At 36.3% G+C, this 14,560-nt stretch overlaps 1 protein-coding gene across 4 annotated transcripts in view; it reads left to right on the forward strand.

Annotated features, from left to right (window-relative positions):
* Positions 1–14,219, forward strand: part of LOC131251431 (translocon at the outer membrane of chloroplasts 64) — a 63,796-nt gene extending 49,577 nt beyond the window's left edge. For 2 of the 4 annotated variants that reach the window (XM_058252121.1, XM_058252120.1), the window contains 9 exons: positions 1,046–1,228; positions 1,379–1,523; positions 4,545–4,713; positions 6,369–6,503; positions 6,661–6,861; positions 8,594–8,721; positions 8,797–8,848; positions 12,432–12,501; positions 13,212–13,649. In XM_058252121.1, the coding sequence (XP_058108104.1) occupies positions 1,046–1,228; positions 1,379–1,523; positions 4,545–4,713; positions 6,369–6,503; positions 6,661–6,861; positions 8,594–8,721; positions 8,797–8,848; positions 12,432–12,501; positions 13,212–13,294 (1,166 nt within the window). In that variant the 3' untranslated portion in view covers positions 13,295–13,649. Of the gene's footprint in view, positions 1–1,045; positions 1,229–1,378; positions 1,524–4,544; positions 4,714–6,368; positions 6,504–6,660; positions 6,862–8,593; positions 8,722–8,796; positions 8,849–9,385; positions 9,541–12,431; positions 12,502–13,211; positions 13,650–13,955 lie in introns of those variants that run through there. The other 2 variants (XR_009173857.1, XR_009173858.1) reach the window with 2 other exon arrangements.
* Positions 14,220–14,560: the final 341 nt, after the last annotated feature.

Below are 14,560 nucleotides of genomic sequence, written 5' to 3' on the forward strand. Positions count from 1 at the left end.
CTGAAATCGAGAGCTAATTTTAGGTTAGCAGGTCTGGTTTCAGTTTGGGGGCTGAAACAGCTTTAATGAGTAGGCAGTTATGGGACAATGTCTGGATTTGGGTTTGGCTAAGACGAGTTGGGAGTCTTCTAGGCTGGACTGTATAGTGGTTGGTGTTTGAGTATGGGTCTGAGGTTTGCTTAGGCTATACAGTTGCGGTATTTAGGCTAGAGTAAGTGGGTAAGGGTGGAGCTAGTGTTATCAAGACTGAGTCTAGTTTTATGATTAGGGCTCGGGGGCTGTTTATACTAGGGTCCTGAAGTTGGGTGATTTATGGGCCAGATTTCAAGTCTGTCTCACCCATTTACTAATCTTCATCTGTAGAATTACATCCCATCAGGTTTTAGTGTTATCTTTATTAATCTAGACTGAAGTACTCGTGCTAATTTATTGATTCATGAGTTCATTCATTCAAATGTTCACGAATTTGGTGAGATTTATTGCTATTTTGTGAGGTTGGAGTTGAATGTTTTGAGGTGGGCCCTACATAGCTTATAGAGTGTGGGTCCTGGACCTGGAGTGGGTAGAAATCTGTTCTTTAATGTTTCCCAGTAAGTGCATACTTGTGACTACATGGATGCACCAGTTTTAGGTTTTTATCGACATGCATACACAAGTACATAACACCAGCATATACTTTATCTACATGCATGCATCCACTGATGTATGTGCTTTTCGTGATGCACAAACATGCAGAGAAGATTCACGCTTACCATTATAAAGTTATAGTTGTATAACAGAGGGAAAAGGATCAAGCCAAAAAATAAAGATAAAAATCTAAGGTGGCATTTGATAATGCACCAGTGCTTCAATTGATCAGTTCTTTACAGAATCTGCTGATGAGTTGTTTAGTCTTCACAAATCAATCTAGTACTCTTCCTGATTTCAGTACGTTGGCCAATAGATTTTGCATTGATGGTATATAAGGTTATTACAAGGGCAAAAGAAGCTTATTAGGTGTCTCAATTCGTTATTTCAATTGATGTGTATGAATTTTTGCATGCAGGATGGTTTGCCAAGGATCCTAGTATCTTGCGTCGTGTGGGTCATGTGCTCCTACGGCTTCCATATGCAGATTCACGCCTGCCTAGGCATATAATAATAGCTGATGACTGTTTTCAACTGCTAAAGATTCCTACGAGCAGGGTTGCTCAGGTGGTGACCAAATCCACCGAGAAGCTTTTTGGAAGTATGTTTAGAATTCCGTTACTTGTATCAGTATTTGGTTTCCATTGTGAAACTGGTTAATACCCTTCGTAGACTTCTCCTTTTCCAGCATTCTCTTCTGGTTTGTATTGTGGAAACTAGGTCATCTAATTTTCATAACCTGCTTCTTTAGGACAAGTTTTAAACCATGCAAATCTTGGGGACTATTTGGCTTCTAAAGTTCCAAGCTTAAAACATTTCCATAGCAAGAACAGAAATGGTGAACTGAAAGTATCTTCATTGCGGTCTCTTGCAAACGCTATGCAGTTCCTTCAAAGGCAAGCTTGCTATTTCTTATGCTTTTGAAAATCCTGAATCTTTTGATACTTACATGGCCTATCCATTTGGAGCTTATTGTTTGCCCCTCTTACCATGACTTTCTAAGTTACTATTTTCTTTAACGAAATGCAAAATTTTCTTCATGTCTAGTGCTGTTTTTAGAGATGCAAACTGAAGTAATTTCTGAAGCATCAACCTTCATTTACAAAATTTACACCGAATCACTGATACAATAGGATTCTATTAAAACATGTCTACAAGTACCTTCAAGTGTACTATGAGCATATGCAAGTAGAGGTATTATACAATCCTCAGGCCGAACGTTAGTATGAGATTATTCATGTTTTCAGTTTGTATAAACGGGGTCCATTCTTCAGTCCTAAACTGTAGATGTTAGAGACCCATAGATATACCATGCTCTGGAAAAAAAAATCCATGATAAATAATCCTAATGCTCCAGTAGGTTGCCAACAAATAGACAGTGAAGAAAGGAAGTACGGCAATGGAAACAAAAATTGTAACTTTATGAATGCTTCTGGTCTCCCAGCTTCTAAGATTGAGCATCAAAGGCATGGTTGATTGCAGAAGCATTTTGAGTTGGGCACGTAAGAGTCTTTCATGGTCTATGTATGTATGTGTTTGGCTGAGAACAAATGAAATCGGCAATTATACTGGTAAACATGTATTTGTTTAAAGAAAACATCATGCTAATGTACTTGGCAATTAAAGAAAAAAAGAAAAAAAAGAAAAAAAGAAAAAAGAAAAAAAGAAGAGAAAATCATGCTAATTCTGAGTGACCCTTCAGTGAAAATGCCTTAGTTGTTACTTTTTTTTAAAAAAGACAAAAGAGGAAGAAGAAGAAGACACAACAGTCTTGTTCTAGACAGCTTGGAGTACTTTCTGCAGTTTGCAATTGCATGCTCATTGGTGAATCAGACTTGAGTATCGCTTAGGAAATAGTATATATACAAAAATCTTCTCGAAGTAGCCATCAGAATCAGAAGTCGAGATGAAAAGTGGATACCGAATATAACTATTTTTGAAAAGGGCATGTTGCTTTGTTTTATTGCATTCCTGCATAGACGTCTCCACATCCTGAATATCTAACATGATAAAAAGATGAATTATAACCAGTTTGTTTGGCTATGGAATCTTTCTGATGAAAGCCATTGGGTAGGTATGTTTATAAAAATTCTAATCTTGATGTTACAATACCATATGCGAAACCTTCTATGAGTTTGCTTGAGCAACATGGGGTGTTATTTCAAACTGGGCCCTCCCAACAAGACTTGTGTGACTTGGCTAATTTAGCTACAATTTATTGATTAAAGCGGTTCAAACTGTAGGTAGATCATTCACAGTTTTGGTATACCTTTCGATTATGACATATTTTTGGAATGCTTGGCTTTTTAACAAATCAACTGTATTATGTGTTAAAAAAACACACAAACTGTATTATACCGTTGAAAAAAAAAAACACATCAACTGTATTATTATTATTTTTTCTGGGCGAGCAACTATTCATCAACTGTATTAAGTTTATGCATGTATATAATGCACTAGTATTCTTCTGAGCATTCAATAACATCGATTTGCGAAGCCTGAAGAGATTGGAGAGTGGTTGATGATTTATGATTTCTTTTCTTCTCTTAGTACTCATTTTCATGATAATTATAAAAGGTGCAAACCTTCTAAACATTCGATCAGGTCATGGATGCAAGGTTTGCGAAATTTAGCAAGAACCATTGGTTTTTTGACTCATCAACTTCTTAAGTTTATGCAGGTATATATGATGCACTATTATTATTATTATTATTATTATTATTATGACTATAGGGTGTCCCTACCCCTTTTAAAGGCGAGATTAATCTCTGTGGATGCACGCAATCACCCGCAAACTATGTGCATCAGGTAAAGCACGAGGAGGGGAATCGAACTCACGTCTGTGGGGAGCAAGCAAACCCATGACACTACCCATTCGCCCAAACCCCGGGCAGATATGCACTAGTATTATCTGAGCATTCAATAATTGCAATTTACCCAGTCTGAAGAGACTAGAGAGTGATTGATGATTTTATGGTTTATTTTCTTCTTATAGTACTCTCATTGATAAATAGTAAAAGATACAAACCTTTTAAACATTGGATCAAGCCGTGGATGCCAGGTTTGCTAAATTTTGTATCTACCATAATCATTGTTGTCAAATAGCAGAAGTGATTATATGGGACTCAAGGTGCCTATGCGCATATGCTATCGCATAATCTCATCTGCCATCGCACAGCCCTACAAAATTTTTACATTTTTTCATTGCATAAGTGATGGCATACTCGCATAGTCGATCACATAATCGCATATTCGAACGCATAATCGCATATGCCATGGCATAATGCCTAATGGTCGTTAAACCACATATGCCACTATAGCATATGCGATCTATGCTCCCAAATTGGCATATGCAATCGCATATGACAACAGTGACCATAACCAGGTACATTCCTACTGGTGCACGGGACATTCACGTACCAATTTGCTCTATTAGGCTATCCAAGACTTTGGTATTTGCTCAGTGCTTTTATCATAATTTGCTTATCACATGCCTAAGTTTTTGACAAATCCAATTCTATCCTTTAAAGGACCATCTGCGCTATAAATAACACATTTACAATATCAATTAAAGAATATATAGTATAAAAATAATCCCAATGGTGACTTTCGTTAAGAGTTAAGACTCGGAAAGAAATGTATACAATATCCAACTGTGGTTTTCATTCTTAATAGGTATGGCCATTTTATGCTTGGCCAAGAGAATTTGTTTCATGTATGTTATTGCTTGCTTATGAAAGAACTTTATCAGGATCATCTCATTCCCAATTCATTTTTCATCTTGACATTAATTCTCATGCCTCTATCGTTGATTGTTTGATTGGCTCCTGGGTGTTGATAAACTGCTCAAGATTTCTTTTGATCTTTTAATGGTGGAATAATACACTGAATGATTATTGTTTGCCTTCCAAGTGCAGGCATGAGTTCAAAAATTGTCATGAGGAATGGATCAACACGGCCAAACCAGTTCTGGATCCTTTTATATCATCAAATATGCATGCAATGCTAGACCGTAAGGATGCAAATATTGACCACTGTGAATCAGCGAGGAATGAAACACGCTTGGCTCTCAGTGCCCTTCTGAAGGTAATGTCACCCACCCACACACATCTTCTACTCACAGCACATGCATGTGCGAACCTCGCACATGTTGGGAACGCACCAGCTGTGCACAAGGTAAACCCTGACTCCCAAATGATCTGGAGAAGTAGCTGTGATTGTCAGCTCATCATCCTCCATTTGCAATATTCTCACTCCAAAACTCTCTTACTCTAATTTTGTCTTACATTTCTTAATTACAAGTGCTCTCTCTCTCTCTCTCTCTCTCTCTCTCTCTCTCTCTCTCTCTCTCTCTCTCTTTGATTTTCTACAATAATAAATAAATAGCTTGTTGCTTTTGTTGTTATTTCTTATTAACTATATTGTTAAATGTGGATGACTTGATGTTTAATTGATTTTCTCTCTCTCAAATGTATTTTAAATATGTAAAATTAGTTATCTATTAACTTAGAAAAGTTCTCATTAGTTTCTTATATACATACATACATATATATATATAACTAGGGATTCAATGGTGTGGACTAAGGTTAAATCCGGCCAGTTCTCAGTTCGCTCCCTCTATAGGATGATGATCGATAACACATTGAGTGTGAGGTGTGGTCATACCTCCCATGTTTGTCCTATGTGGCTCCTATTAAGGTTGTGGCTTTCACTTGGTTAGTAGGAAGGAATAGGGTGCTCATAATAGATAATCTGCTAAAAAGATTGATGGTGATTTTCAATTGTTGCCATGTGTATGGTGGATGCGGAATCTGTGAACCACTTGTTCATCCACTGCGCATTTGCTCAGAAGGTGTGGGGGAGATTTCTTGTCCTTTTCAATATTTCTTGGGTGATGTTGGGATCTGTTGAATCTAAAAAAAAATAAAATTGCTGGGATCTATTGATGGTCTCTTCCTCACATAGCCTGGGGGAGGAGTTGGGAACAAAGTAAGGTAAGTGTGGAGGTTAGTTTTATTGGCAATAATTTGGGCTCTGTTGGGGCAAAGGAATAATCAGAGGTTCCAAAACAAAAGTGGTTCAGTTGCAGATGTCTGTAAGAGGGTGAAGTTAGATGTCTTAGATTGGGTAAATTGTATTAAAGTATCCGATTATAGTGATTGGTCTGTGATGGCTGGCTGGGCTTTAGGCGTTGTTTTTTGCCATTTTTTCTGGTGTTTCTTCTAATAAAGTTTTCGTTACCTTTTTAAAAAAAAATCATTTACAGTTGAGTACCAACTACCCATTACATGAAGACCCATTATCTAGGATTCTTTGTTGAGTTTTTTTCTGCCCCCAGTTAGTTCTTGAATGTCACTTTCACAAGTGAGAAATTCTTATGGACTTGCATTTTAGTAGCATTTCTAATATTTTCTGCAAACCTGCGGATTTTTTATTGCACCACCATGTCTGTAACATTTTCTTTTGAAGAAATTACCTCTTATCCTTATAGTAACATATGTTTTACATTTCATAAAAAAAAGTTTCATTATTACCAAAAAAAATCTATTATTTTACTTTCCGTTTGGAGTGATGGTAATAAGCTTCCGAATACAGTTGTCTCTGGCTGATCTTGAAGCTTGACTATGTATATATTTACAGGCAGCATCCTTAGTTAACAAATGAGATCTTTTTATCATTAGTAGAAGTTCAGCTTGATCTACAAGTACTATGCTTACGTAGTCATTTGATGTTTTATGCAGGATGATGGAATTCTTGTGATTCCTACACTTGCTGATCCTCCTCCAAAGCTTGGTGCAAAAGAAGTTTTATCAGATGACTACCAGACTCGTGCTTTTAGTCTGTTGGCTATTGCTAGCATGTCAGGATGTTGTCAGGTGAAACACATTTATTTATTCTATTGTATATTGTAATTGGCAGATGATTCATCCATTTAGAATACTATAGCCATCATTGTCAAATGATAGTGGTTCAATCAGTTCTACTCCTGTAGTGACTTCTCTCACCCCTTTGCCTGGTCACATCTCACTCCAGGTTACCATACCACTTGGAACTCACGACAAGTGTCCAGTGTCAGTTTCCTTCATAGCAAGGCATGGAGGTGATCGCTTCTTACTCGACACGGTACAGACCGTGTATGCATCCCTTCAGGAACAAGCGGATATAGCCGCAAAATCCAATTTGTCAAATAATATTATCAGCCCAGAAGAATCTGCTGAGATTGCTAAAGAAAAGGTGAATATCTTTTTCTTTTCCTATTCTATATGTTTGCTAAATGTTAATTGTTAATTGGGGATTTTGCAAACACCCGTATTGATAATAGGGAATTTGCATGGAACCACATTTAAAAAAAATATACAAATAACCACTCAATTAATATGTTATTGTTACAAATACCCATTTTTCATTAATGACAGTTAACTTTTGGGGAAAGAGTGTGCAATGCAGTGGAAACAGATCAAACCACTGATTTCTTGCGTCATGGAAAGCATCCTATCCACTCAATAACAAGTACTTTCTTTTTTGTTTTTTGGGTAAAGTTGGACAGCACTACCGCGTTTTGTGTATATATGTATGAATGAAAAATATGTAAGTGCTGTCAAAATCCTTATCATATCGCAAATCGTAAAAGGGGTTGAATCATATCAAATCGCAAATCGTATCGTAAATCATAAGATTTTTTCTGATTAAAAAAAATATATGTATATAAAAAACAAATACAAAAATAAAAGTAAATCAAAAAAGATTAAGAATTCATTAATCATCCATTTCCCTTCTACTTGTACCAAAAAAGTAATACATATCATGATATTATCAATTGAGAAAATGTATATGGTATATATATATTATGATATTAAAGGATTCTTGTCTTTTTCCTTTGTTTTCTTTTGTTGTCTTTCGAAAAATTTACCTTAAAAATATACAAAAGTTGTTTAATAATTTTGTTCTTTTTATACCTTTCTAAGTGTAGAATCATGTTAGAAAAAATGGCATTCGATTCGATTGTGAATAGTATCTTAATTTCTTTGTTTTGGGTTTTTGAATATCAAAACCCCCAAATCTTCTCTTGCCCCCCCCCCCCCCCCTCTCTCTCTCCCTCTCTAAAGAAAAAATTGAGGATATATTTAATAGGAGAGGCCTTTTTCATGTTTTATGAGCAAAAGGGTATAAAGAGAAGAAAATTTGAATAAAAAAGCAAAAAAATTATTATTATTATTTTTGTGAAAATTTCAGTAATTTTTAGACCCATTTATGTAATTTTCGATTATCATACGATTCGATATAATTCGTGCGATTATTTGGGATTTGCAATTTTGGTGTATGATTCAAATCGTACACACATACAATTCACATATCTTAAATCGTATGATTTTGATAACACTGAATATGTATGAAATAAAAAATAACACCAACAAAATCTATACCAGGGTAACATGAAAGAAAAAAGCTGATACATCATTCCGTCCTAAGATTCCCAAGGAGCATTTTTTTCAGTGAATAGCTTGCCTCTAAAATCCCTAGGAACCCACAAGTGCACAAAATCTATAAAAGGGCAACATAAAAGAAAAAAGCCGATACATCATTTTGTTCTAAGATTCCGAAGGCACATTATGTGAATGAATAGCTTGCCTCTAAAATTCCAAGGAACCCATGAGCACTTTGTTGGATGATATTTGTCATATAAGTTTGTAATATTTCATGTAGAAATCACAGGTCAGACTTTAACCTTGTGATTCAACCATTTTGGACCACTCCCAACAAAAAAAGGCTGGGGTCTAGTCTGGGCTTTAAAAAATTGAATTTTCAGCTCATTATGTACCATTTCTGTTGTTGACTCAAATTATATCAAATCACCTTGTGGTTTCTTTTTTCATGAAACATTTGAGGGGCATGTTCATTTCTTATATCTCTAATGTTTTTTTTTTTTTTTTCTTTAATGGGTATTTCTGATGTTTTCTTTATGTAGGGTAACATTGCTTTCAAGGAGAAACAATGGCAAAAGGCTATTGGTTTCTACACGGAAGCAATCAAACTTGATGGAAAGAAAGCAACATACTACAGTAATAGGGCTGCTGCATATCTGGAGCTGGGGAGGTATTATTTTCTTCTGAGAGTTTTAGCCTCCCATTTTGATTTGTTGTTTGTGCTTGACTTTTTAATTTCATCCAGCTTTCTACAAGCGGAGGCAGATTGCACCACAGCCATCAACCTTGAGAAAAAGGTCAGTTCTTGCAACAAGTGATTATGGTTTGTTGATTCAGGATGTGTGGCTTCTTAAGGCAACTGATTTGATTAAAGTGTTCATTTGGAACTTGCACCTTTGACTAAGCTCATGCTCTCCTTAGTACGGGTGTAAATGGGCTGGGCTCGGGACTCAAATTTTTGAATAGGGCTGGCTCGATGGCCTGGCCTGAAACAGTTCAAAATCCAGACTGAGACCTACCCCAGGCACAGCCCGTTGACAGCCCTACTTCTTAGTATGGATTCTCTTCTTGAAGAGGGGGAATGACCGACAGGACTTATTGCTTTTTGTGTGTGTGTGTGTGTGTGTGTGTGTGTGTGTGTGTGTGTGTGTGTTCTTCTCCTCCTTCGTCTTGCATGTACATTGTGCATTGTCGCTGTGGATGTATTCAGTCTTTTACAATATTTGTGGTGATGGCTTGTATTGCTTTGTTTGCTTACAAACTGATGGTCAAGGGTTTCAATAAGGATATGGTGCTGTTCGGTGCTCAATTCAAATGAATTGCAATGATTTCAGTGATGACCAGATCAATAAAGAGGGCATTAAATTTCTCATGGGCTTGGCATTTAAAAGTTGACCGGACATGCATAGATTTGAGATCGGGGGTTTGGTTTTTGCATGAATTAAAGGGGTGCCTCCTGCACGTTGGCCATTATCTCTATTAATTTCTGGTAGGATGTTAGAACTACCATCCAAATGCAACAAAGTCATTCTGCTTGGTTTTCTTCTCCTTTGTTTGCACAAGTTTTGTTCCTTCTATTGAATAGATGGGAGTTTTGTTGGCAAAAAGATAAATCATTCCATTTCATAACTAATGTATCCATTTCCTATTGAATAGATGGGAGTTTTGTTGGCAAAAAGATAAATCATTCCATTTCATAACTAATGTATCCATTTCAGAAGAAATTATACACTTCTTTGTTAGTTACGTGGGACTACATGTTTATTTGAGGCTTTAAAATGCCTCAATGTTTAAGCAAAAGTTTAGGCTGCGATCACTTTGAATATTTGAATAATAATAATAAAAAGATTATGCAACTACTTGAAGAAAAGATAAACACAACTTCCTGAAGAAATTTTGATGCAGGACAATCTGTAAACAGATTTTTCAGCAACTATTTCAATTTCCAACGTAAGAAAATGCAGGCCAGCATCTAGCACAGAAATTTCAGATTTTGGTTCAAAACTGTGATAAATTTAAATAGATGCTCTGATCTCTTTTTCCAGATTTTCTGATGTTGTGATAAGGTTAAGGAATTCAATGGCCAAAATCTGCAAGACCGGTAGATCACATCTCATGCAGGAAAGAATAGTAGATGGGAAGAAGAAAATGGTAGAAGAAAAGGATAGAGGATAACCAGTGGGTCATCAACACGAAACTAGAAGAGTTGCACTTCTAGCAAAAGGTGCATGCCCCATAAATTCTAACCCACAGCAGGTTCAATAGAGATAAAATAAATTAATCTCATAGATCTACCCAATTGTATGGCTTCTCTACTAGCCAAAGGTTCATGCCCCATAAATACTAACCCACAGCAAGTTCAATAGAGATAAAATAAATTAATCTCACAGATCTACCCAATTGTTTGGCTTATACATGTATATATAGACTACTTGCTTAAATATTCCAACTCTAATTGTAATGAAGATAGCTAGGTCAACAAGGACAAAGGAACAAAGCCACTGCTGATTAAGAAACTAAAAGTGACCATCTCAATCTCTGTGTCTATATGGATGAACACTGTACATTTGCAAAAAGTGCTTGTCTGGGGTCCACAATCTGATTGGATCCCGTGGGGCAAATCAATCTGATTGGACAGGCAGTATATGCATCTTGGGCATTCTGTTTTCATATGTATGGATCGCGGGTATGCTTTCTTGATCTGAGATGTGATGTTGGGGCTTTGAAATGAACCCAGCATCTTGCGGTTCTGACAAGAATTGATCAAGTTATGACTGATTCAGTGAATGGCTGCATTGTTGTGATTGGATTTAAGGATATATTCATCATTTTTAACAAAAATGTTGTCAGCGCATGTTTTTAATCCTATGGTCCAATGTTGTCAAAATTGTTATCGTATTGCAAATCGTACTCTAGGGGCTGAATCGTATCGAATCGCAAATCGTAAGATTTATTTATTATTTTCTTAAAATTTTGAAAAAAAAAATGAAAAAAAAAAAAAGAGATTAAAAAAAAAATAAAATAAAATAAAATATAAAAAATAAAAAATAAAAAATAAAAAAACCTCATCAATCTTCCTTTTACCATTAATGTGCACCAAGTAATACGGTGTCATGATAGTGTTAAAGGAATCTTATTCTTTTAATTTTTTTTGTCTTTAAAGAAATTTCCCTGAAAAAAATATATACAAGGGTCCTTTACTAATTTATGTTCTTGTTACCTTTCTAGAATGTAGAATCATGGTGGAAAAGCGGCCTTCGATACCGTAAACCAATGAAAAAAGATGTTTTGATTTCAAATATCTTTCCATAATACATATAAGTCAGGATGATCGTAAACATCCATAATAATATTACAGCCAAGCTATACATCGACCAGTTAATCGCAAAAAAAGCTGCATGATTTAACGTTGAAGAGAATATATATCATTTAATCTCTTACAAACAACAAATAATATAATTTTCCTTTTCTAAATGATTCTTAAAGCTCCCACCAATTTAAAAACATACAATGAAAGCAAAGTGAAGCTTAAAATAAAAGAGAACAAGTGTAATTTGAATCGTAAATCAGGAATTGAATCGTAAATCGTAGGATTCATACAAAAAGGGATTCAAGGTTCGGATTTGAATAGTTTTGCTTAGGATTTGACTAAAATCGTAAATCATGGGATTTTGACAACACTGCTATGGTCAGCTTTCCTTTTCCTTTTCAAACAATTTTGTACAGGTGATAACTGATAATAGGGATCAATTGATATTAAGTAATTTTATTTTTTTTTTTGGTTATTTTTAAGGTTTCTAAGTTATTTATGGGTACACTTTGAAAGAGTGTTATTAAGATATTTAGTTGGGTTTTCCGAATGAATTTATTTCTGTTGTTTCCTAGTATAGTTAGAAAACCTTCAGTCCTAAGTTTTATTCAAGTTCTTAGTCCTTTTCCCGAGTCATTGGGGTATTGTGAAGGTTGAGATCAAATTCATTGTATGATTTAGATTTCTTTGGAACTTTGCGGTTTGATTCATCTTTATATACAAGGTTGTAGATACTGCATGACCATATGAGTGAAAAGAAACCGAGTTTCTTCTTGTTTTTCCCTTTACTTGCATCTGGAAGTACTACAAGTGTGACACTTCTTTGAGTTCTTTAAAGTTATCTATCCGCACGTGCTATCTATCTTTCCAAATTCCACATGCTAGTCATTTTACATTGGTTTCAGCATAAAAGATTCTCACTTCTCCTGTGCATGCACAGTACTTATTGACTGCAATTCTTGTAAAAATTTACAGTTTTAGCAACTATGCTTCTTTCTAAAATCAGGCGGTGGTTTCTTGAAGATAGTACATTTAGAAATACTTACAAGCATTAGTGTGTTCTTTTTTAGAATGTAAAGGCCTATTTACGAAGAGGAACCGCAAGGGAGATGCTTGGCTACTACAAAGAGGCCATTGAAGGTAAGTTTATATACTTCTATACTCATTCTCTCCTAATAGTTTATAGCTAGCAGTACAGGGGGTCACTTTCTTTATACTACCTACCCCATTTTCAATCTTGGGCCTACTTTTTATTCAATGTAGCATCTTGCTGTATTTCCTTTTTCCTTTAACAATCAATTTCTAGGCCACCAATTTGAGTGTGTTAGGACCTCTGAGATTTTTGGGGCCTTGCCCATCCACAGTGAATTCCATCATATCAATGGTCTGGATTCCCCAACCAAGGGCCCCTTTATCCTCTGCCACAGCAAACTGTACATTTGCTGAGATGCAGGCCCCGGTAATTTGTTATTTTTAGCCTTTGGGCCTCGGGGATCACTCGATGCTGGTCCTCCAGTTCACATTCAGTGCTCGAGTCATACGCAGTAGAGGCTGTAAACATTGTCCTCTCAACAATAGCTTAGGGTCTGTTTGGGTATGGGATCCCATTTAATCAGGATTTAGTCTCTCTTAAATTCGGTAATTGCACTTATGCAGAGGAAAGCCTCACATTAGGTGTGGAGAATCTAACTTGGAGGGGTTGAGGTCTGTGAAAATCATGATTAGGCTTAATCCCGATTTAGTGGGATCCCCTACCTAAACGGAACCTTGGCTTTTTCCTAGTTTTGCCCAAATGGCTGCAATCCACCTTGATTCATATGGCTGGATGTTATTTCTTTTTATCTTTGCAGATTTCAGATATGCACTTGTTCTAGAACCAACCAATAAGACAGCCAACCTTGCTGCTAATAGATTAAAGAAGCTTTTTCAGTAGGAAGATATCACATAGTTTTCGACTTCTCAGCCAATGTTTCTGCCATCTCTGCTGTATTTGAGAGGTTGGGCCCACTAATGCAGAAGTTGCTATCGTGCCTCTCGAGCTCTTCAAGACTTCAACCGGTGAGTATTCCAATACAAAATATGAAATTGAGATTTTGTTTTCATATCCGATGTTCAAAGGTGTAATTCAAGCGTTGGCTCTTCTAATGCCGGTGCGGGTGGTGGAAGTTCAGTTTTGTTATCTGCGAATTGGATGGTTTGCTGCATTGTTGAAAGATGGATTAGAGAGAGCATTATGTTGATATTACCGGTTCACATAATATTTATGTTTCTTCTCCTCTTGTTCGCTATCATCTCCCTTTCATTCTGCCAAGTGAGGTGCATGCTTTTGGTAAACCACACCATTGAACCTGCTGTGTCTTGTCATTGATGGACCTTGCACTGAAAAATCTTCCAATTTGAAAGATCCTTGCCACCATTTGTTTTTCTTCTTTTTGGAAATTCTTTTCTGGACAATGGCTGAATCTAAAGAATGTCCATTGTTTAGTTTTTTGTTCGTGTTCCACCCACAATCAGTTGGAACGTGGTCTGTCTTGATTAAAAGCTGTTTTATATTGTTCAAAGGCTTGAACTTTTAATCCAATGATGCTTCACAGGTGAAAGCCTGGAATCCAATCCTTGATACACTGGTTGAAAGATCTAATTTTGAACTGGGTCCACAAGATGAGACCTAATCCCAACCTGATTTCTTAATGGGCCCAAAAATATGGGCACCATTTACACCTGTTGTGTGGTTGGTGGGAAAGTCTTTTCCTTAGTTTTCATGTTTCTTGGAGAATGTTAGTGTTTGGGCTTGTATTTCTTGGGAAATGACTAAATTTTGTTGGGTTGATATGAGAAACTCGGAAAAGTCTAAATTCTCTTCCAAGATACCTGATGGACTACTTAATATGGAATTTACATTTTTCAAAAAGGCTACCTCATTAATCTAGACAATTATCATTCATTTTTAGTGGGGGCCCGAGCAAATGGGTCTCAGCACGGGTGGGGACTACCGTGATGTTTATGTACAATCCTCCTAGATCACCAGGTGCACCTCAGGTTAGGCCAAAGGCTCAAAAATCATTCGTCTGTGATCCTGGTGGACCACATGATTGGAAACAGTGTATAGGGTGAGAATCACCCTCCAAACTGTTTACCTTTTTATGTGTCACCCGAATCATATATAGGCCTGATTTTTAGGATCAATGCATAAAATTTG

Source organism: Magnolia sinica, chromosome 7 (assembly GCF_029962835.1).
Source record: "Magnolia sinica isolate HGM2019 chromosome 7, MsV1, whole genome shotgun sequence".
Classification (NCBI taxonomy): domain Eukaryota; kingdom Viridiplantae; phylum Streptophyta; class Magnoliopsida; order Magnoliales; family Magnoliaceae; genus Magnolia; species Magnolia sinica.